Raw genomic sequence first — 26,170 nt, 5'->3', positions numbered from 1 at the left:
GAACTCCTGGCCTCGAGTGATAAACCCACCTCAGCCTCCCAAACTGCTGGGATTACAGGAGTGAGCCCTCACTCCCAGCCAGAATGTCTTCTTTGTATTCATGTTCAGAACTCATTTTAGTGGTGGCAAGACAACTGGTTTTGGCATGATTAAAAATTTTGGATTATATGAAGAAAAATGAACCCAAACATGGACTTGCAAGACACAGCCCATATGAGAAGAAAAAGACCTCAAGGAAACAGCAAGTGCAATGAAAGAACAGAACGAAGAAAGTCAGGACACTGCAAAGGCCATTGGTGGTGCTGGTGATGGGCAAGGTGGGGATTAGGTGAAGAACAGAAGAAGTAGCAATGCTGCAGTGACATGATCAGCAGCTGTTGTGTGGATTTTTACAAGAGAATTAATAAATTACAAATTTTCAGGAAATAAAACAAATTTCAATAAACATTTATCCACAGGAATAAAAAAAAAGTTAGCAGCAAGTGGAATAAGTAGTGGGCCTTTCATAATCTGGAGTGGTAGATGAATTTATTGGCTCTTGAATGTACTCCCTGCAAACTTGAGAGCACCAAAGTTATTGACCTTTGGTAACCTGATTGTAATTATCTCTTCTTCTTGGCATCCGGAGCTAAGAGAGTTCCCCTTCCTTGTCACACAGACAAAATGGAAACACCCCACAGCACGGAGTCAGCCACTCCCTGGCCTGATTCCGTTCTGCGAGTTGGTAGGTCACGGGCACGATGGTTTCCTGATGTTCCTTCAGGGCGGCGGCCACCTTTTTAATCACAAAATCGTGGAGGGGCTCTGTGTCAGGTGTCAGGGGTGTGGACTCCGAGGGGTCCCTGGAGAGATCGAACAGCAGAGGGGGGTTGTGATAGGTAACCTGTTCTCCGAAACATTTGCATAATGAGGTGACATAGCAGGCACCAGAAGATGGTGGTTGGAAAATCGGGGTCACGTAGTGAGCCTTCCAAACTGCGCCACCTGGAGGAGAAAAGAGAGATTTGTTAAATGATGCACATTTCAGCCAAATCAAAGGAAGAAGTTCTAGTGCTTTACAGCAGGGGTCCCCAATCCCCAGGCCACGCACGGACTGGTACCTGTTCGTGGCCTGTTAAGAACCGGGTCCTCACGCCTGTAATCCTAGCACTTTGGGAGGCGGAGGTGGGTGGATCGCCTGAGGTCAGGAGTTCAAGACCAGCCTGGCCAACATGGTGAAACCCATCTCTAAAATATATAATGAACTGTGTCACACAGCAGGAGGTGAATGGTGGGGTGAGAGAGTGAAACTTCATCTGTATTGACAGCCACTCCCCATGGCTTGCATCACTGGCTGAGCTCCGCCTTCTGTCAGATCAGTGGTGGCATTAGATTCTCAGAAGAGGACGAACTCCATTGTAAACTGCACGTGCGTGGGAGGGATCTAGTCTGCACACTCCTTATGAGAATCTAATGCCTGATAATCTGTCACTGTCTCCTATCACCCCAGATGGGACCACTTAGTTGCAGAAAGGCAAGCTGAGGGCTCCCAGGGATTCTACATGATGGTGAGTTGCAGAATTATTTCATTATATAATACAACGCAATTATAATAGAACTAAAGTGCATAATAAATATCATGCACTTGAATCATTCTGATGCCATCCCCCATCCCAGTCTGCAGAAAAATTGTCTTCCACAAAACTGGTCCCTGGTGTCAAAAAAGTTAGGGACCCCTGTTCTAACACTGTAGAATGACTATAGTTAACAATAATAAGTTACATAGTTACAAGTAGCTAGAAGGAGGCTAGTCAGTGTTCCCAACACAAAGAGATTATGCATGTTTGAGATGATGGATGTGCCAATTATTCTAATCTGATCACTATGCATTGCATATCTCAAAACATCACTACATACCCACATTTTCATGTGCAATATGTACATATTATTATGTATGTGTCAAGTTTTCAAAATTAAAAATTACAAAAAAAAACACTTCTAAGTTCTGGCTCATAAACTTATGTTCTTCTAACACTTTTAATCTTAAATATTATCTTTAGTCGGCCTATAATTGATTTTTTTTTTTTTGAGACGGAGTTTAGCTCTTGTTACCCAGGCTACAGTGCAATGGCACAATCTCGGCTCACCGCAACCTCCACCTCCTGGGTTCAGGCAATTCTTCTGCCTCAGCCTCCTGAGTAGCTGGGATTACAGGCACACGCCACCATGCCCAACTAATTTTTGTATTTTTAGTAGAGACGGGGTTTCATCATGTTGACCAGGATGGTCTCTATCTCTTGACCTCATGATCCACTCGCCTCGGCTCCCAAAGTGCTGGGATTACAGGCTTAAGCCATCGTGCCCAGCCAGAATTGATGTTTATAAATGAAAGTTTAACCATGACCACTTATGCCTGCAAAATAACCTGCCCTTAGAAGATATTCAATGAGCATTTTTTATCTCCAAAAAAAAAGAAAGAAAGAAAGAAAGCAAAGCATATCAGAGGCATGCACCCAAAGTTCTGACTGCTCTTGTCTTCTTCTGTCTTCTCAAGTCTGTTTCTTGTGTTTCCCTCTGCCCACAGATCAATGCTAAATATTATGCAATCCTGAGAACAAAATGAGAACGTTAGAATCCCCTGGGAAAATGATCCACACATTCCCCAGCAGATATCAGTTTTGTATCTAAAAATGTATGTATATATATTTTGGTATTGTTTTTGTTTGAGACAGAGTCTCCCTCTGTCTTCCAGGCTGGAGAGTAATAGTGTGATTTCAGCTCACTGCAACCTCTGCCTCCCGGGTTCAAGCAATTCTCCTGCCTCCACCTCCTGAGTAGCTGGGACTACAGGAGTGCATCAGCACATCCAGCTAATTTTTGTATTTTTAGTAGAGACGGGGTTTCATCATGTTTGCCAGGCTGGTCTCGAACTCCTGACCTTAAGTGATCTGCCTGCCTTGGCCTCCCAAATTGCTGGGATTACAGGCATGAGCCACCATAACCAGCTAAAAATGTCTGTTTCTTAAAAATGTCTCCCTGACTTTTTGGGTAAATTTTATGTCCGTGGAATTATTTTATACATCTGTTTCCTTTATTAAGGTACAATTGAGAAGTGCAAATTGTATAGATTTTCCATGCACAATGTGATGTTTTCATGTATGTGCATCTGCTGAGATAATTAAACAAAACCAATTAGTATCTCCATTATCCCCGCCTGCCTTTCTGCAAAAGAGCAATTCTGAGAAGCTTTTCCAAACGCATGTGTTCAGTGACAGCCCTGGAATGCAATGACTGGCCTAGGGAGGAGAGGAACAGTGGGCTCAGGATACACCTGCATGACCCTGCTCCTGGCAGGGGACAGGAAGGCAAGGGTTGAGCACTCACTGTCATCTTTGGGGATCCACCGCACGGCATGCAGGTAGGAGCTGCAGTAGTGGAAAAGAAACTCATGTTCCGAGTGCTGGATGTTGCCCTGCAGCAAGGGCATGAGGTCGCTGCCGTCGATTACCCTGCAGAGACACAGACAGTGCAGATAAGGAGAAGCGGGAGAAGGGACACTGGCTCCCTGGCTGCCTGAAGGGTACTGGGTGCAGATGGCGCTGTGCCTCAGGCTCAGAGGACAGCATGCTGAGTCTTCAGGAAAACTCATGCGTGCTCTCTGGGAGATGACACTCAAGAGGGCAAGACAAGAAAGCTAAGCTTTGACCGTGAAATGATAAGACCCAGGAATGTGACAATGTGCATGCTTCACGAAGTTTTCGTGTTGTGTTTTTCAGCTCCATCAATTCACTTATATTCCTCTTAAGTTGTCCATTCGCATTAGCATTTCGTCAAATCTTTTTTTAACGTTCTTAGTTTCTTTGCATTGGGTTAGAACATGCTCTTTTAGCTCACAGAAGTTTCTCATTACCCACCTTCTGAAGCCTGATTCTGTCATTTCATTACACTCATTCTCCATCCAGCCTTGTTCCCTTGCTGGTGAGGAGTTGTGATCACTTATAGGAGGAGAGGTGTTCTGGTTTTGGGTGTTTTCATCCTTTTTTCACTGGTTTCTTCCCATCTTTGTGGATTTATCCACCTGTCGTCTTTGTAGTTGCTGATTTTCAGATTGAGTCTCTGAGTGGAGGTCCAATTTGTTGAGGATGAAGTTATTTCTGTTTCTTAGTTTTCCTTCTAACAGTGGCCCCTCTGCTATAGGACTGCTGAGGTCCACTCCAGGCTCTGCTTGCCTGGGGATCACCTGCAGAATGTTAAAGGTTGCTACCAGTTTCTTCTGCTATCTTGGTCCCAGAAGGATGCCTGCCAAATGTCAGTCTGATCTCTCCTTTATGAGGTGACTCTTTGGATATACGGGGGTCAGGGAGCTGCTTGAGGAGACAGTCTGTCCTTTATAGGAGCCAAGTGCTGAGCTGTGAGCTCCATTGTTCATTCAGAGCTGCTGGGCAGGTACGTTTAAGTCTGCTGCAGCAGAACTCATAAACCCCCCTTTTTTCCCCCAGGTGCTCTGTCCTGGGGAGTTAGGGCTTTATTTATGAGCTTCTGTTATGCTGCTGCCTTTTTTATCAGGGCTGCCCTGCCCAGCAAGGAGGCAGCCTAGTCACTGTCTGCGCACAGAGGCTTTGCTGAGCTGCTGTGGGCTCCGCCCAGCTGCCATGTGAACTTCCCTGCAGTCCTATTTATATGGGTGTGGTTAGAACTGCCTCGGCAATGGTGGCCCACCTCTGTAATGGCAGAGTCTCCACGTCTAATTTTGTATGAGAAACTGAGTAAACAAACGCAGAAACAGAAAACCAAACATGATGTTCTCACTTACAAGTGGGAGCTAAACATTGGGTACACATGAACAGAAAGATGGGAGCATTAGACCCTGGGGGCCCCACGAAGCAGGAGGGAGTGACGAAGGAAGGGTTGAAAAACTACCTGCTGGGTACTATGTTCACTATCTGGGTAACGAGTTTAATAGAAACCTAAGCATCACACAAACATCCACGTAACAAACCTGCACATGGGCCCCTGAATCTAAACTAAAATGAATTTTAAAATTTTATATTAGAAAATATGTCTTGTGCCTTATATTAGAAAGCAATAAAAATAAAACCTACTTTGTAAAGAAACACATAATAATACATCCCATATAAGGATTTTTTTTTTTTTTTGAGATGGAGTTTTGCTCTTGTCACCCAAGCTGGAGTGCAGTGGCACAATCTTGGCTCTCTGCAACCTCTGCCTCCCAGGTTCAAGCAACTCTCCTGCCTCAGCCTCCCGTGTAGCTGCAATTACAGGTGTGCACCACCATGCCTGGCTAATTTTCTATTTTTAGTGGAGACAGGGTTTAAATACTTTGATCAGGCCTGTCTTGAACTCCTGACCTCAGGTGATCTGTCTACCTTGGCTTCCCAAAGTGCTGTGAATACAGGCGTGAGCCACTGCACCTGGCCTAAAAAGGATTTTTAAAGAAATAAAACTATATTTACTATCAGATACAATGATTTCCTATTCCTAGTTTTTTGGTTAATTATCACCAAAAAACCTACCGGAAATAATAAAATTAGCAAGATCACACAATACAACACCAACTTTTAAAAATGTCTATATATTTGCAACGAATGGCTGGGAATGACATTATTTAAAAAGTGTCATGTACCATAACATGAGAAAGCATGAAATATTTAGGGATAGCATTTTTTTTTTTTTTTGAGATGGCGCCTCACTCTGTCGGCCAGGCTGGAGAGCAGTGGCATGATCTCGGCTCACTGCAACCTCTGCTTCCTGGGTTCTTGCAATTCTCCTGCCTCAGCCTCCAGAGCAGCTGGGACTACAGGCGCATGTCATCACGCCCACCTAATTTTTTGTATATTAGTAGAGACAGGGTTTCACTGTGTTGTGTGCCCAGGCTTGTCTCAAACTCCTGAGCTCAGGCAATCCACCCACCTTGGCCTCCCAAAGTGCTGGGATTACAGGTGTGAACCACCACGCCCGGCCAGGGATGGCAATTTTATGTGAAAATTTTGTATGAGAAAAGTCACAAAGCACCTAATAAGAGGAATAAATGAAGAAATGAACAATATATTTACTGATTGGAAGATTCAATTTTTTAAGACATATATTTTCTGCAAATTGATCTATAGATTTCATGCAATCTCAATCACAATTCCAGAAAGGTCTATGTTGAAATGAAGAAACTTATTCTAAAATATGCATGGAAAAATAAAGATTCTAGAATGGTTTAAAATTTTTTTAAGAAGAAAATAGTTTGAAGACTCACTTTATAATTCCCAAATTTACTGTAAAGCTAGAGTAACTGAGACAGTGTAGTGTTGATACAAGCATTTCAATGAATCAGTGCAATAGGAGAGTCCAGGATTTGACCAATATGTATATTGTTTTTCAAAAAATGCTCAAAATAATTCAGTCTTTCAATAAATGACAGTAGAAAAATTGGATATCCAAATGCAAGGAAAATAAATCTCAACCTATACCTGAAACCACATGAAAAAATTAACTCAATGTGGACCATAAACCTAAATGTAAACCCAAAACTAGAAAACTTCTAAATGAAGACATTGGAGAAAATCACTGTGATCTTTTGATAAGAAAATATTATCACAAAAATTATGAGTTATAAAAGAAAAAGGATAAATTAGCTATTATCAAAATGTATAACTTCTGCTTTTCAAATGTCAATGTCAAGAAAATAAACATGTGACCTCAGACCATTAGTGGGGAAAAAGAAGAAAAGAAAAAAATCAAAATATTAAATACTAATTTTAAAAAGTAGAAAGCATTAGGACAAATACCTAACGCATGTGGAGCTTAATATCTAGATGACAGGTTGATAGGTGCAGCAAGCCACATATGTATACCTATGTAACAAACCTGCAATTCAGCACATATATCCCAGAACTTAAAGTAAAATTTAAAAAAAGGTTTAAAAGAAAAGAAAAAGACAAGCTGAGGAAGAAAATAGTCATCCCTCTGTATCCAGAGGTTTTTTTTTTTTTTTTTTTTGAGGGAAAGTCTCACTCTGTTGCCCAGGCTGCAGTGCAAGTGGCGTGATCTTGACTCACTGCAATCTCTGCCTCCTGAGTTCAAGCCATTCTCATGCTTTCGCCTTCCAAGTAGTTGGAATTACATATGCCTGCCACCACATCTGGCTAATTTTTGTATTTTCAGTAGAGATGGGGTTTCGCCATGTTGGCCAGGCTGGTCTGGAACTCCTGAGCTCAAGTGATCTGTCCACCTTGGCCTCCCAAAGTGCTGGGATTACAGGCGTGAGCCACCGTGCCAGGTTCAAAGTTTCTGCATCTGTGAATTCAGTCAACTGCAGATCAAAAATAGTTCATAGGATTTTCTCCTATTTTTTCACCTAGAAGTTGTAGAGCTTCAGGATTACATTTAGGCTTATGGTCCAAATCAAATTCATTTTCTAATGTGGTGTCAGGTATAGGCTGAGATTTATTTTTCTTGCATTGGATGTCCAGTTGTTCTAGTGTCATGTATTGAAAGACAGTTGTATCTCTACTGAATTATTCTGGACATTTGTTGAAAAGCGATAAATACATATTGATCAATTCCTGGACTCCGCTATCCCATTGATCTGTTGAAATGCTTACATCAACATGACACCATCTTGATTACTCTAGCTTTATAGTACATTTTGGAATTATGTAGTGAGTCTTCGAACTATTTTCTTCTTCAAAAAATTTTAGGATATTTTAGGTTCTTTATTCTAGAAAATCCTATGAAATATTTTTGATCTGCAGTTGATTGAATTTGCAGGTGCAGAAACTTTGGATACAGAGGTATGACTATTTTCTTCTACTCCATTGGCTTTTATAGTATTAGCATCCTTCATTTCCGTACAGGTGAGAGCCACTTTTGAGTTCTTCTTGTTGATTTCATTGTGTTAGAGACTGAAGAAGACAGGACACAGGTATCCACAGGCCCTCACTCTGCTGGTGTCATGGACAGTGACCCTGATACTGTAAATTTGCTGTTTGTTCTTTTCTACATAGTAGAGCTATTCTCCATTAGCAAGGACATATTTAACGGGTCAACACACATGCCAGCAACGTCATAAATTCAAATAAAGAGGTTTGGGAGAACCAAGTGTAGAAATAACCACAAAATCAACCTGATGAGTAGTACCTGGCACACCAACTTGTGTGTGAAGCTGAGGTTAGGTCTCCCACCAGAGTGCCCTAGTCATTTTCATGGTTTTCTTCCACTTCCCATTTAATTACAAAGATGGTGCATCCTCTGAGGACTCAGCCTCTGGCTAGTGGAGTCATGGTTGTAGGCAGGAAACGACAGCTGTACTATACATCTTATCGAGGACATCAAATTCATAACCCTAACCCCTAACCAAATGAGCATGTAATCTCATGGAGCAGAATGCACTGGAGTGGTGAGTGAACCCTGAGCAACTCATTCTTCTGTTTAAGGTCAGCACAATGGCCAGAGCTCGGCAGCAGTTGCCTTCCAACTTCAATCAATGTAACAATATTGTGCCTGGACATCTCCCTTCTCCCTAACAGGCTGTTGGGCCACGTGGAGTGACAGACTTCTTCAAACAACTATTTCTAAATGGTAGAACAGGGAAGCTGGGGCTTCTCCGTAGTTTTTTTTTTTTTTTTTTTTTTTTGATAGGTTCTTTTTGTAATAACCTCACAGTGATTTGTAAAATATTTTTGGGGAGGCTAGGCATGATGGCTCATGCCAGTAAATCTCAATACTTTGAGAGGCCAAGGAGGGAGGATTGCTTGAGGTCAGGAGTTCAAGACAAGCCTGGTCAACATGGTGAAAACCCATCTCTACAAGAAATGCAAAAATTATCCAGGCATAGTGGTGGGTGCCTGTAGTCCCAGCTACTTGAGAGGCTGAGGCATGAGAATGACTTGAACCCAGGAGGCAGAGGGTGCAGTGAGCTGAGATTGTGCCACTGCACTCCAACCTGGGCAACAGACTGAGACTCTGTCTCAAAAATAAAATAAATAAAAATTAAAAAAACATTTCTTTCTTGTATTAGCATTATTAATGCCTAAATTCTTTTCAGGCAGAAAATAAAAGCATCTTCATCTAATGTTGAGTCCGAAAATTATAAAATAAATTCCAGCCTTAGTGTGTTGCATCTATCTACTAGCATCGAACATTTTTTTAAATATTAGAAAGGCAAACTTGGGGGTGCCTCAATTAGTTCTTGATAGTTTGTTTTTCAGTAAGTAACCATGACTTCTAAAATATTTTTCTTTCTGTATTAGTACCATCAGTATCTAGCTTTTGGTTTTGGAGACGGAGGGGAGAAAATATAAAAATTTTTCACAAAAATTTTTGAAAAATATAAAATATAGTCTTAGTTTCTTTGTCTTGTTTTTTAAAGCTGCCTTTCACCCTGGTCAATATTTTTTTGGTCTTTATATGAATAACTAAGTAGCAGCAAAAACACACAGGTTTTTATCTGTAATAAAATACACTGGTTTTCTGTATGAATCCAAAGTAATTGCCTTCACTGGCTAAAACCATCTAAGCTTCCTTTGTTGGATAGAGGCAACTTTCTTTTTCTTATGCGCTTTGACACGTCTGACAGATCTGCTTTTTTCTTGATATAATAAAAACTTCTAGAGACCTCTAGCAAAATGGAGTGACTTGCAGTTTTAGCAAAGCATTCACATCTTCTAGAATCTTCTAGAATCATTGCAGTGATTCATCTTTGTTTCCCAGTGAAGTGTGAAGTCAAATGTAGAGGGAATGGGAATGAAGATGTAATATTTTTAGAGCTTATTCTGACAAAATCAAAATCAAAATCAAATTCTTTCCTTTTTTTGTGAGACAGGGTCTCATTCTGTTGCCCAGGGTGGAGTGCAGTGGCAGGAGCATAGCTCACTGAAGCCTTGACCTTCCCAGAGTTAAGCAATCCTCCCACTTCAGCCTACTGAGTATGCACCACTATGCCTGGATAGTTTTTGTATTTTTTGTAGAAAAGGGGTTTCACCATGTTGCTCAGGCTGGTCTTAAACTCCTGAGCTCAAGCAATCCACCTGTCTCAGCCTCCCAAAGTGTTGGCATTACAGGTGTGAGCCACTGTGCCTGGCACAAAAATCAAATAATTCCTACGAAGGCAAATCCTAATCAGCATCCACAGACCAATATTTCATGAGATTGAGATTCTCCTCAGCACTTTGTAAGTCCAAATATAGTCTATACCAATATCCCAAACTCAGTGCATTTCACTCACATCTTGGAAAATTATTTTTATGATTATGATTGGCTTAGTAACTTAAAAAACTGGCATCAGCACTAAACTATTATATAAGTATTTGGAAATGTATTATTTAGCTCAAATTGATGAATACTCTTTTTTCAAAGTAGAAGGAATCTTTATTCTGTTATTATTTTATATAAATTCTCAATAAATTCCCTTACTGGTTAAAGCAAGTAAGAAGGGGGGGGCGTGCCAATTATGGTGGTTCGTGTCTGTAAACCCAGCACTTTGGGAGGCTGAGGCAGGAGGATTGCTGGAGGCAAGGGGCTAGAGACCAGCCTGGGAGACATATCAAGACCCCATTCCTACAAAAATGAAATAACAGTCAGGTGTGGTGGTGCATGCCCATGGTCCCAGCTGCTCAGAAGGCTGAGGTGGGAGAATCTCTTGAGCCCAAGAGATAGGGGTTGTAGTGAGATATGACTGTACCACTGTACTCCAGTCTGGGCAACAGAGCAAGAACTTGCCCATACATATATATATATATATATATATATATATATATATATATATATACACACACACACACACACATATACACATATATATATACATTATACACATATGTATACACACACACATATCAGCCTGTGGCTAGTGAAATCATGGTTGCAGGCAGGAAAGGATAGCTGTACTATACATCTTATCATTTTATACACACACACACACACACATATATATATGGGGGATCTTTTTTATTTTTAATTAACATTGAGATTTATCCTATTTTTCTTTAGAAATAGATTAGCTTTGTTACATGAAGAAAGAAATATTACAAGAACTCTGTGGGCTTGGAGGAGAGACATAGTCTGGACTCCCTTGCAGAGCTGTACTCAATGAACTGTCAGTAAATCAGCAGCAAACCTGTCTAGGTTTGTTGCTGCCGGGGAATGGAGCAATGTAGTATCTTCATTTTTATGACTATGATTGGCTTAGTAACTTAAAAAACTGGTATCGGCACTAAACTATTATATAAGTATTTGGAAATGTATTATTTAGCTCAAATTGATGAATACTCTTTTTTCAAAGTGGAAGGAATCTTTATTCTGTTATTATTTTATATAAATTCTCAATAAATTCCCTTACTGGCTAAAGCAGTAAGAAGGGAATTCATATACATGAATATATGAAATTCAAGTATTCATGATAGAGTTCAAAGCACTCTCAAACATCTTACCGTCTTCACAGTCTTCCAGATCTTTCACTCCAGAGACTAAGATTTTTTCCCCTTTCTTATGGAGAAGAGTGAGTTTTACCTACCATGCCTTCCTCTCCAAAGCTTCCTGTCTCCATCTTTCTCCCAGCTGAAAATGTTAAAGTATCTAAGATGGGCCATGTTAGATTAGTATCTAAGACTGGTCTCTGACAATATGGAGGTTCCTTGGAAAACCAAAAAGAGAGCTACCATGTGATCCAGAAATCCAACTACTTGGTACATACCCAAAAGAGAAGAAATCAACAGATCAAAGGGATATCTGCATTTCCCTGTTTATCGCAGCACTCTTCACAGCAGCCAAGCTATGGAATCAACCTAACTGCCCATCGGCAGACAAATTCATTTTTTTGAAAGTGTTGTACATACACAAGGGAATACTAGCCACTCCTAAAAAAGAAGGAATTCCTGTCATTTGCAGCAATATGAATGGAACTGATGGCCATTATGTTAAGTGAAATAAGCCAAGGCCAGAAAAAAGCAAACGTCACATCTTCTGACTCAATGTGGGAGCTAAAAAAAAAAAAAAAATACTAAATCTTAGGAAGACAGAAAGCAGAATAGTGATGTCCAGAGGTCAGGAAGGGGAGAGATGAGAGGACAATGAAGGGGAAAAAAGAATATAAATATGTTTATTACCACTGAAATGTATCCTGAAAAATGGTAAAGATGGTAAATTGTATATGTATATTTTACCTCAATAGAAAAAGAGAAAAGACTGGTCTCTGGCTTATGAAGGATGCTGAATAGACACAGTCATATATGAAGGTAAAACTGTGTAGGCATTAGGGAAAAAGTGAGTCTGCCAGGATAGAGTCAGTCTCCTTGCTCTGAATCTTCTGAGAAGGAAGAAGAGTGAAAAGAAGTTGTTAACAGAGTTTATACGACATTACCTGTCCTGAGGGGGACTTCCTCCTGACACTGATGCGAGAGTTGGTAAAATATCCATTAAGCTTGTAGCTTCCGTAATCAACTGTCCAGCTGGTATCTTTCCAGGCCATCGAACAATTCCTGGGACGCGGATTCCACCTTCCCAGCCCCCCATGCCTTTTCCACCTACAAGACAATGCAATTACGTCCAATTATTGTGGCTAGTTAAAATAGTCACTGTATGGAATGTATTTAAAATGTAAGCTAGTATCAAAAGAGATCACATTTGTATAGTGTCTACTCTTTGTAGAGTACTGGTGGGGTAAGTAGTGCACATCCACAGAATTATATTTTCCTGTGCTGCTGATAGGTTTTTGATTAAATAACTAAACATATGTAATCTTGGACATTTACATTCTATTTACATGGCAATTTCCTCTACTTAAAATGTTCTTATATCAAATATACATCTACTTCATTTACAATCTCCCTCATACCTTTGCTCAACGTAACTTCCTATATCTTTTTGAATTAACATTTTTTCTTGTATCCAGCCCCCAAGGTTATGGAGCTCACAGTAACCTCAACGAGGCATGTCTGAATATTTAATCTGATACAGCAGCCCCAACCCAGAATTCTTTATCCTTGTGTTTTTCCATATTTACTGCTACATTCTAATATATCATATTATTTATTTATTTTATTTTCTGGTGTGCCTCCCTCCAGTAGGATATAAACTCTATGAAGACAAGGATTTCTGTCTGTTTTCCTCATTGTTAATTCCAACACCCTGAAAATAAATGGAATACTATGGGCATATGATAATTTGTCATCCACACCAAGGTATTATTGAGAATAAAAGCAGAAAGTTGTCTTAATTATACCAAGATGACAGGCGTACACCAGGATTTCCAGGGGGAAATTAGAAGAAGAGGCCACCTTCCTGTGTTAGTGGACTCTTATTTTATTAAATTAATCAGAGTATAGTTTACATTATGTCATGGCATGCTGAAAAATTAAAAAATTTTTAAAATAGTTCTCATAAGCAAACATAGACGTCTTAACATACACACACATGTTTATAGCAGCACAATTCTCAGTTCCAAAGATATGGAACCAGCCTAAGTACTCATCAACCAATAGGTGGATAAAGAAAATGTGGTGCTTGTACATCATGGAATTCAACTCAAGTGTAAAAAGAAATGAAATAATGTCTATTGCAGTAACTTGGATGGAGCTGGAGGCCATTATTCTGAGTGAAGTAACTCAGGAATGGAAAAACCAAACATCTTGTGTACTCACTTGTAAGTAGGAGCTAAGCTACAAGAATGCAAAGCCATAAGAATGATATAATGGGCTCTGGGGACTTTGGGGGATGATTGAGAGGGGACTGAGAAAAAACGATGCTACATATTAGGTACAGAGTACATACTCGGGTGATGGGTGCACTAAAGAACTTATCCATGTAACAAAAAACCACCTGTATCCCCAAAGCTATTAAATTGTTTTTAAAAAAATAGAATGTCTATAACAACAATTTCCACTAAGGATTTGTTTTGGGTCCTAAAGGCATATTTCAGTGGTACAGGCTCTAAGAGCACACATTCATTCCCTCTGCAAGATGGAGGCAGAGCCTTTACCTCATTCATACAGAAATTATAATTTCTTACTGAATCCAAGACTGTGGAATCTGTAGTTACATGAATAAAAATGTATTTCCCTCTAGAAAATAAAATCTCTCCCAAGACATATGATAAAACATACTTGACATTGTCCAAGTAATTTTCTTTTTTTTCTTTTCCTTTTTTTAATCCTTATTTCACAGATGAAAATAATGTTCTTAAAACATCAGGTTACATGTTATAGAGCTGGCCAATGTAGTAGCTTTTGGACCTATTTTGTGGACTAAATGTTACATCCAGACATAAAATCAGTATATGTGAATTTAATAGTAAAACCCAAGATGGGCTTGGCCTCTTTCTATACTATACTATATCCTTGGAAGAGAGCATCAAAGGCTACTTAACAGTGAAGGATCCCTGGTTTCTGATCTCTGTTCTCTGGGAACCACATGCCCCCTTATTTAATCTCTTGATAGTCTCATAAATGGAATTAATAAGTAGATATCCCTTTAAAAACATCATAAGGGCATCTGCTTGTGCTAACTCCTCATAATTTTGTAGGGTTGTCAGAAAGGCATATTTCTAGATGCTCCCTCTACATACATGGCTTCTTTCGACAGAAACGTTAACAAACAGAAGACGAATTTTCTTAACCTTGGTTCAATACTTCATTTTAGTAAGAGTCAAATTAAACAAACGTGTTCAGTTTTTCATGCCTCATTCCTTTGTGTCATGGGCTTTAATTATAACAACCATAAAAAAGCTTATTCCCCACCAGACCACATGCATGAGTTGCTCTCCTCACCTTTGTATATTCCGTTCCAACCACCAAGTTGGGCATGACCTCGCCTAGCCTCCAAATGCCCTCCGTGGTCTGATGCAAAGTAGACGAGGGTGTCGTTCCTTAGGCCAAACTCATCTATAGCATCAAGAATCTTGCCTAAAATAATATAAAAGAGACAAGTAAAAATAATGACACTATGAAATATTTCACCCCTAAGTCAAATGGGCATGAGCTATCTAAAGGAAAACAAGGATGGTGTGACCCTTACTATGTCAAAAGCCACAAAAGAAAAGAAATGTGCATTAACAGTTTAAATTGACAAACCATTGAAAGAGAAAAACACTGAGAGGCTGGGCGCGATGACTCATGCCTGTAATTTCAGTGCTTGGGAGGCTGAGGTGGGTGGATCATGAGGTCAGGAGTTTAAGACCAGTCTGGCCAAGATGGTGAAACCTCATCTCTACTAAAGCTACAAAAATTAGCTGGGCATGGTGTCATTCCTGTAATCCCAGCTACTTGGGAAGCTGAGGCAAAGAACTGCTTAAACCCGGGAGATGAAGGTTGCAGTGAGCAGAGATTGCACCACTGCTCTCCAGCCTGGGTGACAGAACGAGACTCCATCTCAAAAACAAACAAACAAAACAAAACTACAAAAAAAAATCAGAGTCCAAAATTTGTAAGAAATAAAAAATTATGGCAATACAAATGAACATCAGTTGCTACTAATATCAGTTAAAAGTTCAAATTCTCCTTGATCATCTCCTTCATGTGGAATAAAAACATTAAACAGAGGAATCCTTTTTTTCCCACTGGATATCAAAAGGAGGACTGTGGTGGTATTCTGACTGATGTGTCTCTGCTCACAGGAAGCAGACACTGTTACAGAGTTTGAGGAGACAAGAGGTGGGAATAACACACTCCCACTGTTGGGTTCACACAAATGATTTGATATATCCTTGCAGACGATTTAGGTAAGTAATTCTCTCTCTAACCATTTTCACTTCCCTTCTTATTTGATATTTTAAATAGAGAGTAGGATGACTAGATGGGGATAATTAGATTCAGTGGGCAAGTTAAAAGAGGAGGAACATACTCAAAATAAACCACATTTCCAATCATTTTTTATAAGAAAATAGCCAAATTCCTACAGTTCCCAAACCCAGTCTGTATTGTGCATAATTATGGAAAAACTCATTAGTCACAAATGTGTCCAATTCTGTGTGTTCTACTGTTGGTTATCTCAGATAACATTACATTAACATTCCTAAAGTACTGTATCTTAGAGATTTTCTAGAGCCAAGACACACAGGTAAGGACAAGACTAAGAAATAATTTATATTTTTAAATACTTCAAAAAAATTACCACAGTACTTTTAGCAAAACTCACATTGAAAATTGAGCCAAGAGAAAATGATCAATGGATGCTAAACCTGGCACTGAAAGTTTGATAAGAACCAAGATACTGGCTTCCTCTCAAAGTATTTCCCATAAAATAGTTAATAATTTCAAATTAATAAATAATGAGAAAATAAGTAACTTTACAGTGGAGAAAACTGGAAGATACCACTTAATCAAGTGATGATGAGTGTTTAACCAATGTACTGTTGTTCACTATTTTGGTTAATTTTCATACTTTGCCATAATTTAAAATGTCATAATGAACAACTTTTGGCATTAATAATAGTTCATTTTCTCAAGACTCTGTCTCAAAAAATATATATAAATATACACAATAAAATTTATTTTTAAAAACAAAACAAAACAAGTGGGAGCGTAGCATCAAAAACAATAGATACTGTGGACTACTAGTAGGGGCAAGGGTTGAAAAACTAACTATTGGGTGCTATGTTTAGTGTCTGGGTGAAGGGTTTGATCATATCCTAAACCACATAATACTCCCAGGTAACAAATCTGCACATGTAGCCCCTGAATCTAAAATAAGAGTTGAAAATTTGAAAAAGAAGGTCTACTTTGTGGTCTGGCCAGCACTGGAGATGCAGTCAAGTAGACAAAGACCCCAGTTACTAAGTGGATGGCATGCAAAGAAAGGAGAGGAAATGCATATGGTATTTTGCTGACTTTCTCAATTGCTTGCAACTATTAGCTCATTTACGTCTCGGACCAACCCTGTCCCATGGGCATAATTCTCTTCACTTTACAGGTTGACCAAGAGCAGTTTTCAGGTGTCCTGTACTATCAGAACACGTTAGTTTCTGTCCACTTAGGTCCTCCGACTTACCCACCATGGAGTCCATCTCTTCCACATTGTCCCCATATAAGCCATGCTTGCTGGTGCCAATGAAATCGTCTGTGGTGGGGAGAGGTACGTGCACGTGAAGAAAGGAGAAGAAGAGGAGGAAAGGTTCCTCACGGTGCCTGAGAAGACATCAATGACACTACTTGTGAATTTTCAACATCTATGAATGTGAAGAACAATGTGTTTTGGCTTCTCACAGACATGACGTCTTTCCTTCTTCTCCATGCTGCAGAAGATAGAGTGGGTCCACCCAAGGGCTCCATCCTGCATGAAATGGATTCCAAGATCCTCCAGCACCTCAACTGCTCCCCAACCCCTTTGGTGATGCTACTGAAACCGTTTCTATAAACTTCATAAAGTCAATCAGAGAGGAAGGGATGGGGAGAAACAAAATGAACTAAGTTTGCAGTATACTCATCTTTGATCCTGAGGTCAATTTGCTCTCTATGTCTTCCTATTAGTTTGGTACCTATTTGTCCTAGAATCACATAGACCCTGTTACGGGATGATAACAAAACATTATGAAATGTTAAGTTTTCCATTTGCAGTAACCTTTCAGGTCCTACATACCAGGGAAACTACTGATGTCAGCTGCTCTAAAGGACCCTATGAGAGGCTGACTTAACAAAGCATGCCATTTCTATATTCTGATTATTTCATTCCCTCTTACCCCAACCTATCAGTGACCCCAAGACCCTCCATGATTTCCCTAAAAAACCCAGCCCAGAACTCTTTGGAAAGATAGATTTGAGACCAGGCACAGTGGCACACACATTGTAATCACAGAACTTTGGGAGGCTGAAGCAGGCAGATCACCTGAGGTTAGGAGTTCGAGAGCAGCCCTGCCAACATGGTGAAATCCTGTCTCTACTAAAAGTATAAAAAGTAGCCAGGCATGATGGTGGGCTCCTGTAATCCCAACTACCAGGGAGGCTGAGGTGGGAGAATTGCTGAACCCAGGAGGCAGAAGTTGCAGTGAGCTGAGACTGCACCACTGCACTCCAGCCTGGGCAACAGAGTGACACTGCATCAAAAAATAAAAAATAAAAAGATGGATTTGAGGTCTCCTCTCATGTTTGCACTAATTGTCCTGAAATTATTAAATTCTTTCTCTGCTGTAAACCCTGCTATCTCAGTGTATTGGTATGTTACTGTGCAGCAGGCATATGAACCTGGTAGTCCTGTGAGACCATCACAGTTCTTCTGATTCTCAGATGACGGGACAGCTGTAGAATGTACTGCAAGCCAACACAGACCTCCCATATCATGAAAGTGCAAAAAGTCGAATCTAGCTCTGTTTGGTTGATGTTCTCACTGTTCATGAAGCCTCAAAATATAGTCACACCCTGAGAGACATCAAGAGATAGTGGTATGGAAGTCATTTCTTAGCAAGATCAAGAGTTTCATGAGCCATGAGCCAGTACAAACAGAAATGCCTTGGCATTTGCACACTGTAGGTTCTCACATAAGGATACAGGGAACTCGGCTGACCCACTTTTACTTCAATAATCCATCTGCATGAATGGTAAGTCCCCAGCTACCCAGGGAAGCACACATCACAAATGCCATTTGTTGGGAAATTTTTGTTCTGATGAAATGTCAAAATATAAAAAAGAAAAATAAATGAATTTAAAAAACAACACTTGTGTCATGGTGTCTTGAACAGTGACCCCTCAGAATTCATGTTCACTTGAAACCTCAGAACGGGACCTTATTTGGAAATGGGGCCTCTGAAGATTTAGTTAAGAGGCGATCATTCTGGATTAGGATGAATCCCAAATTCAGTTAGGTTGTCCCTGTAAGAGAAGAGGAGACACAAGCACAGAAGAAAAGGCCATGTGGAAATGGAGAAATATGACCACCAGCCAAAGGACGTCTGGAGCCACCAGGAGCTGGAGGAGGCAGAAAGGATCTTTCCCTAGAGCCTCCAGAAGAAACTGGATACAATTGTAGTAGATTGAATGGTAGCCCCCAGAAAGATATGTCCATATATTTAAAGCCCAGAACTTGAAATGAGGTCATTAGTTAAGGATCTGAAGATGAGGTTATCCTGGAATTAGTATGGGCACTAAATCCAATGACCATTGTCCTTATAAAAGACTTAAGACGAGACACAGACACAGAGGGAAAGGCCATATGCAGATGAAGCACAGACTGGAGTGATGGAGCCACAAGCCCAGGGATGCTGGAGCCACCAGGAGCTGGGAGGGGCAGGAAGAATCCCCCCCAGAGCCTACAGAGGAAGCATGACTCTGAACATTAAAGATTTAAAATTAAATAGTCTGCCGCCCAAACTAAGCTGCCAAAATAAAGAGTCATGGTCCAAGTGATCACCTGAATAATGTCCCATTCCAAAGACAGCTACATCCTAACTCCCAAAAGCTATGAATATGTGATATTACATGGTAAAAGGTCTTTGCAGATGGGAATGAATTAAGGATTGTGAGGTGAGGTGATTATCTAGATTATCTGGGTGGATCCAGTGGAATCAGAAAGGTCCTTTCAGAAGAGAGACACAGAGGGATCTGAGTCAGAAAACAAAACCCTACAAACTAAGGAATGCAGGCAGCTTTGAGAAACTAGAGGAGACAGGAAACAGATTCTCCCCTAGACTCCCCAGAAGTACCTAGCCCCACCAACGTTGTGATTTTAGTTCACGAGGTTAATTTTGGATTTTTGGCATCAAGAACAGTAGGATAATATATCCGTGTTGCATTAGGCCACTACTTTTGTGGTACTTTTTTTGAGACAGGACCTCACTCTGTTGCCCAGACTGGAGTGCAGTGCTGCAATCACAATTCACTGCAGCCTCAAAATCTTCAGTTAATCTTCCCACTTCAGCCTCCTGAGCAGCTGTGACTACAGATGCATGCCACCATATTCAGCTAATTTCTTTTTTGTAGAGATATGGTCTCCCTGTGTTGTCTTGACTGGTCTCAAGCTCAGCAGGACTCAAGTGATCCACTTATCTCAGCCTTCCAAAGTGCTGGAATTACAGGTATGAGCCATTTTACTCAGCTCTATAGTGATTTGTTATAGAAACTGTAGGAGATTCACACACTGAGAATGCAGATAAAAATAGTTTCTAGTGTTCATGAGCCTAAGCCATGAGCTTATTGTCACATTGTCCAAATCTTTGGATTTCCTGTTCACCATTGTTTTTTCCACTCAATATCATGTTATTGTAGATCATATGAAACTTCTGAAACTCGACAGAGGTTTTGGTGAATAATGCATATCTCAACAATAGGATCTGTTCTTTAAGCACTAATGTAGAGTCATAGGTGAAATGTGTGAGAATGCTTGAAGACTCCAACTAGCAGACAGAGGAGAATAGGATTGCTAATCTTACACTTTCAGAGTGGTTGGTGCTAACTTGCAGCATATTGATGCTTTTTCTGTGAAAGTTCGTAGAACTCTGCACATTTGGAAACGTACCAAGGAAAAAAGGATTTGCCCTAAGTGACACCAAGCATTCACTTTCATCTACAGAGCAAATATGGCCTTATTACTCCCAGACAACTTTTTTTTTTTGAGACAGAGTTTCGCTCTTGTTACCCAGGCTGGAGTGCAATGGTGCAATCTCAGCTCACCACAACCTCTGCCTCCTGGGTTCAGGCAATTCTCCTGCCTCAGCCTCCCGAGTAGCTGGGATTACAGGCATGTGCCACAATACCCAGCTAATTTTTTGTATTTTTAGTAGAGACGGGGTTTCACCATGTTGACCAGGATGGTCTTGATCTCTTGACCTTGTGATCCACCCGCCTCGGCCTCCCAAGGTGCTGGGATTTCAGGCGTGAGCCACTGAGCCCGGCCAACTTTTTTTTTTTTAAGACAGAGTCTCCCTCTGTTGCCCAGGTTGGAGTGCAATGGTTTGATCTCAGCTCACTGCAACCTCCATATCCCAGGTTCTAGAGATTCTCCTGCCTCAGCCTCCCAGCTAATGTTTGTATTTTTAATACCTCGTCCAATTCATGTAATAGCCCTTAAATAACACATGCTCAAACAGAAGCCTTCTGATTTTCATTTCCCCAAGTAGGTTTTTTTTTTGATTTTTTAACAACAGGGACATAATGCAATGGACAACTTACTTTTTTTGTCTGATTCCCTAATATATATAAACTTATCTATATCTATCTTAAGTATCAGGGAACCAATCAAAAAATATTATAAAATATATTATATATACACATATATAGTATATGTATAGGTATACATGCATATATGTTGTATGCATATATAGATATATATTGTATATATATATATTTCCTGTTGTAAATTAACACGATGACAAGATGCATTGTAAATTCACATAAAAATTTTGTGAGTTTGAGTTACTAGGGTCTGCTTCCATGGTCTGAGCACATATAAATTTCAGAGCCAATGGAGAGGCCGTAATTTTAATAACAAAAGCCCAAACAAGGCACTCTCTCTTTAGGTACCAACTGAAGAGTCCAGCTGGTCTTCAATACACTTTTTTTTTAATTGCATTTTAGGTTTTGGGGTACATGTGCAGATCATGCAAGATAGTTGCATAGGTACACACATGGCAGTGTGTTTTGTTTTCAATACACTTTTTACACCATTTAGCAATATTCCATTTCCTAACTCGGTATCTTTATACAATCATCCCCTGTTATTTTTATTAATGCATTAAAGATGTGCATAGTTTTAGGGTACATGTTGCGATTTAATACATTCATATAATTTGTAAAGGATTATTACAAATGATTGATTATTTCAAATAGGTGTAATTGGGTTGTCCATCACCTTATATACTTGTATTTTCTCTATGCTAGAGCTGTTGGAATTATTCTCTTTTAGCTGTTTATCACTGTACAGTGGATTATCATCAACTACAATCACACGACTGATCTATGTAGGTCCTTTTAAAAAAGAGATCGTTATCATTATTACACGCATTTTTAATTATTACCTTTACCTTTCTAAAAAGGAAATCGCCTCCTTCACCATAATGGATCCAGCTCGTTCGGCCTTCATGGGCTGCTCTGTGATCTCGTGCTCCCGCATGAGGAGGCAGTCCCAGTATAAACGGGACGTGTAGCTGGAGAGCCAAGCATAGCCCAAGAGGAAAATAAACAGAATCATGGAGAAGATCAGGAGCCAGGGAACAGAGACCCAGCCACTCAGTTTCCCAAAGGTTAGTGTGAGTACAGCAATGGCAACCAGCTGTACGCAGAGCCAGAGCCGACTCTCAAAGGCTAGTTCCATGTTACGAGAGGGGGCCGGCCAGCAGCTGTCAATGAGAGTGTATGGCATGCCATAGTAGTAGTCAAACCCGTAATTATATGGATGGTGGCAGTGGTCACTTCGGGAGTCACAGTTCAGGCCTTGGTGCCATTTGCCTAAAACCAAACACACAAACACATCTACACATCAATATGTCAACATACGCCAGCACATCGGAAAGAACATGTGACCATTCTTCATGGGAAACAACCAGCTAAGGCACACAAATAAAGTGGCAGAGATATTTGCTTGGTGTAAAATATCCAAGTTTCACTTAGCCACGTTCTTTTTTTGTTCTTCTTTAGTTCATAGAGGAAGTTTTTATTTAGATCTGGTTGTGAGCAACAAGGCACGATAAAAAATAAGGGAGAAAAATAAAATCATGATTTTCTTTCAAGGACGTGAACTAGAAATTTTCCCATTCACTGAGAAGAAAAGTCACATCCACAAAGATAGATACATTGTAGAGACAAGGCAGGTTACATATGATGAAACAATAGGTGTATATATAGATATAGCTAGATAGATACACACGGATGATACATAGATAGACAGATAGATAATATGTAGAGAGAAAGATACGCAGGTAGATGATAGAGATAGAGTGGTGGTTGGATGGATGGATCAATATATAAATAGATACAAAGATAGGTAGGTAGATAGGTAGGTAGGTAGACAGATAGATAGATAGGATAGAGGAGAGGACAGATTCAAATAAATGATGAAGGCTAGATGGAGCATGTATAGATGTATGTGGATGGATGGAATGATAGATGAGTGGGTGATTAGACAGATGCATGAATAGACCCGTGTTGTGGGTAGATGTACAGATAGGGTATGATGGATAAAAATAAATTATGGAGTATACATCTATGTATGTATATGTATGTAATATCAATAGAGAGATAGATGTGATAAATATGATAGAAACAAATGATGGATGGATACATTGGGCATGTATGTATGTGTAGGTGAATGGATGGACACATGGGTGGGTGGCTGAGTAGGTGAAGAGATAGGTAGATGGAGATATATGGGTGGATAGATGAATACATAGATATGATGGATAGATGGATGGATGGATAGATGATAGATGGATAGATAGATACATGATAGATAAATGGGTGGATGAATAAATTATAGATGATAAGTAGATAATCGGTAGACAGATACACAGATGATAGATAAATGAGAGAAGATGGATCGATTAAGAGACACGTAGATGGATGCATAGAGATACATGGGTGGATGGATGGATGGAGAAAGAGAGACAGAGAGATGACCAATGACAGCTATAGGTAAATCATGGAGGATGGACCCAGCGTGGACAGATGAATAGCTGGCTGGCTGAGAATCCTAGGGGTGCTCGTTAAAAACTGATTGAAGTAAGGGATTTATTCCATAAAACGTACCACACTGAATGATCACCAAAGGGTGTGTGTGAGTCCTGCTAGCATGTGGATGCTCAGCAAACCCTCCGAGGCTGTGATAATGTATATCTACTAGGAATATTAACCCCTTCCTGTATGTGATGAGGGCCCCATCAAGAATGCCTGCGCTTTCACCAAACTCAGTCCCTGCGGGGTAGGTAGAGGAGAGGCAATGCTACTACTGGCTTAGGCTTCCTGTCCTGCAACCCAGGGAGACTGCCTTCTCTTATCAACAGCAGCCGTGTCACCAAAATTGAAGGGATTTAAAATAGCATCTTATTCTCATGCCAGCTGAAACCCAGTCTTCCCAAGCAGGAATAGAAGCTGAAGCTCCAACTGCTGGGTGGCTGAGGACTCCTCATCTTTGGCTGTGAGAAGAAAATCTATGTGGTCCAGTTTTAACGAAATGAAGAGGTAGGTGACGGGATACATGGTGAGAGACTATGCAGGCATGCAGAGCCAGACAAATTTTATGTTCTTGTAATATATTCATTTTAAAACATCTCCTATCACTAGGCTGTGTGAAGAATCAGACTGTGTGTGCTGCCTAACTCCCGTAATCCCAGCACGGGGAGGCCAAGCTGGGTGGATCACTGGAGGCCAGGAGTTTGAGACCAGCCTGGCCAACATGATAAAACCCCATCTCTACCAAAAATACAAAATTCAGTCAGTTGTGGTGTCACGCGCCTGTAGTCCCAGCTACTCAGGAGGCTGAGGAACAGGAATCCCTTGAACCCGGGAGGTGGAGGCTGCTGAGATTGTGCACACAGAAACACGAGACTCTGTCTTAAAAAAAAAGAACTCCTGGCACTAGCAATCCTCCCGCCTTAGTCTCCAGAGTGCCTGGAGCCATAGGCACATGCCACCGTGCCCAGCTAATTTTATATTTTTAGAGATGGGATCTTTCCATGTTGCCCAGGCTGGTCTGAAACTCCTGGCCTCCAGTGATCCTCCCACCTTGGCCTCCCAAAGTGCTGGGATTATAGGCATGGCCACTGTGCCAGGACATAAGACATTGTGAAATACAGTGTTTCCAAGAAAGTCATAAATCAAGGGTAGAACAAAGGACATTATTGCCTTATGATCAATGACTAACACTGGTTCTTGTGTCTTACCTATAAGCCCCGTGCTGTACCCTTGCTTCTTTAGCAAGGCTGCAAACGTTGTCTCATTTAGAGGGAGGCCCGCGGGGACTGCAAGATTTCTGACGACACGTACATTATTACCACTGGAAACCATACCTAGAGGGAGTGTGGAAAAAAGCACAATGAGTTTGTGTTGCTATGGAAGGAATATTTTTGTCACTTCAAAATTTGCACATTGAAAGCCTTATCTCCAAGGTAATGGCTTTAGGAGGTGGGGCTTTTAGGAGGGGATGAAGTCAGGAGCATGGAGCCTCAAGAATGGAATCAGTGCCCTTATAAAAGGGACCCCAGAGAGCTCCCTCACTCCTTTCACCATGAGAGGACACCGAGAGAAGGTGCCATCTATGAAGCAGGAAGCAGGTCCTCAGCAGACACTGAATCTGCCATGCCTTGATCTTGGACTCTCAGCCTCCAGAACTGTGAGTAATAAATGTCTGTTGTTGATAAGCCACCCTGTCTATGGTGTTTTTGTTATAGCAGCCCAAACGAACTAAGAAAAGACCTTTCCTTTTCTTTTCTTTTTTTTTTTTTTTGAGGCAGAGTCTCGCTCTGTCTCCAGGCCAGAGTGCAGTGGTACAATCTTGGCTCATTGCAACCTCCACCTCCTGGGTTCAGGCAATTCTCCTACCTCAACCTCCTGAGTAGGTAGGATTATAGGTGAGTGACAGAAAAGACCTTTTCTTTCTTCTTGCCCAAAGTCAGTGACAGCAGTCTGGCAGTAGGGTTGATACATGAGACTTTATTCTGCCTCCAAGAACCGGTATCTGGAATCCATATAATCTGACAGTAAAGTGCGGCATCTGTGCCCACAAGCCAAGACCACTTCCCTAACTTTTTTTTTTCTCTATCTCTCTCTCCCCTTTTTTTTTTTTTTTGGTTGTTGTTGAGATGGAGTCTCACCCTGCTGCCCAGGCTGGAGTGCAATGAAACAATCTTGGCTCACTGTAAACTCCGCCTCCCAGGTTCAAATGATTCTCCTGCCTCAGCCTCCCAAATAGCTGGGATTACAGGTGTGAGCCACCACGCCTGGCTAATTTTGCATTTTTATTAGAGACAGAGTTTCACCATGTTGGCCATGCTGGTCTCAAACTCCTAACCTCAAGTTATCTTCCCTCCTCGGCTTCCCAAAATGCTGGGATGACATGTGTGAGCCACTGTGCCCCAGCCCACTCCCCTCACCTTTAAAAACAGAACCATATGGGTGGATGTGGTGACTCACACCTGTAATCCCAGCACTGTGGGACACCAAGGCGGGTGGATCACCTGAAGTCAGGAGTTTGAGACTAGCCTGGCCAATATGGGGAAATCCTGTCTCTACTGAAAATACAAAATTAGCCAGGCTTGGTGGTGCATGCCTGT

General features: G+C 40.7%; 1 protein-coding gene across 14 annotated transcripts in view; it reads right to left on the bottom strand.

Annotated features, from left to right (window-relative positions):
* Positions 1-511: 511 nt before the first annotated feature.
* Positions 512-26,170, bottom strand: part of ARSF (arylsulfatase F) — a 51,768-nt gene continuing 26,109 nt past the window's right edge. For all 14 annotated transcript variants that reach the window (XM_078362436.1, XM_078362446.1, XM_078362435.1 and 11 more), the window contains 7 exons: positions 24,782-24,907; positions 21,929-22,352; positions 16,969-17,105; positions 14,751-14,885; positions 12,347-12,509; positions 3,364-3,488; positions 512-984 (listed from right to left, as the gene is read on the bottom strand). In XM_078362436.1, coding sequence (XP_078218562.1) covers positions 629-984; positions 3,364-3,488; positions 12,347-12,509; positions 14,751-14,885; positions 16,969-17,105; positions 21,929-22,352; positions 24,782-24,907 — 1,466 coding nt within the window. In that variant the 3' untranslated portion in view covers positions 512-628. The remainder of the gene's footprint in view (positions 985-3,363; positions 3,489-12,346; positions 12,510-14,750; positions 14,886-16,968; positions 17,106-21,928; positions 22,353-24,781; positions 24,908-26,170) is intronic.

The sequence above is a fragment of the Callithrix jacchus genome, chromosome X, assembly GCF_049354715.1.
Source record: "Callithrix jacchus isolate 240 chromosome X, calJac240_pri, whole genome shotgun sequence".
Taxonomy (NCBI): domain Eukaryota; kingdom Metazoa; phylum Chordata; class Mammalia; order Primates; family Cebidae; genus Callithrix; species Callithrix jacchus.
The sequence above is the reverse complement of the archived record's forward strand: the minus strand, read 5'-3'. Positions and strand labels throughout refer to the sequence as shown.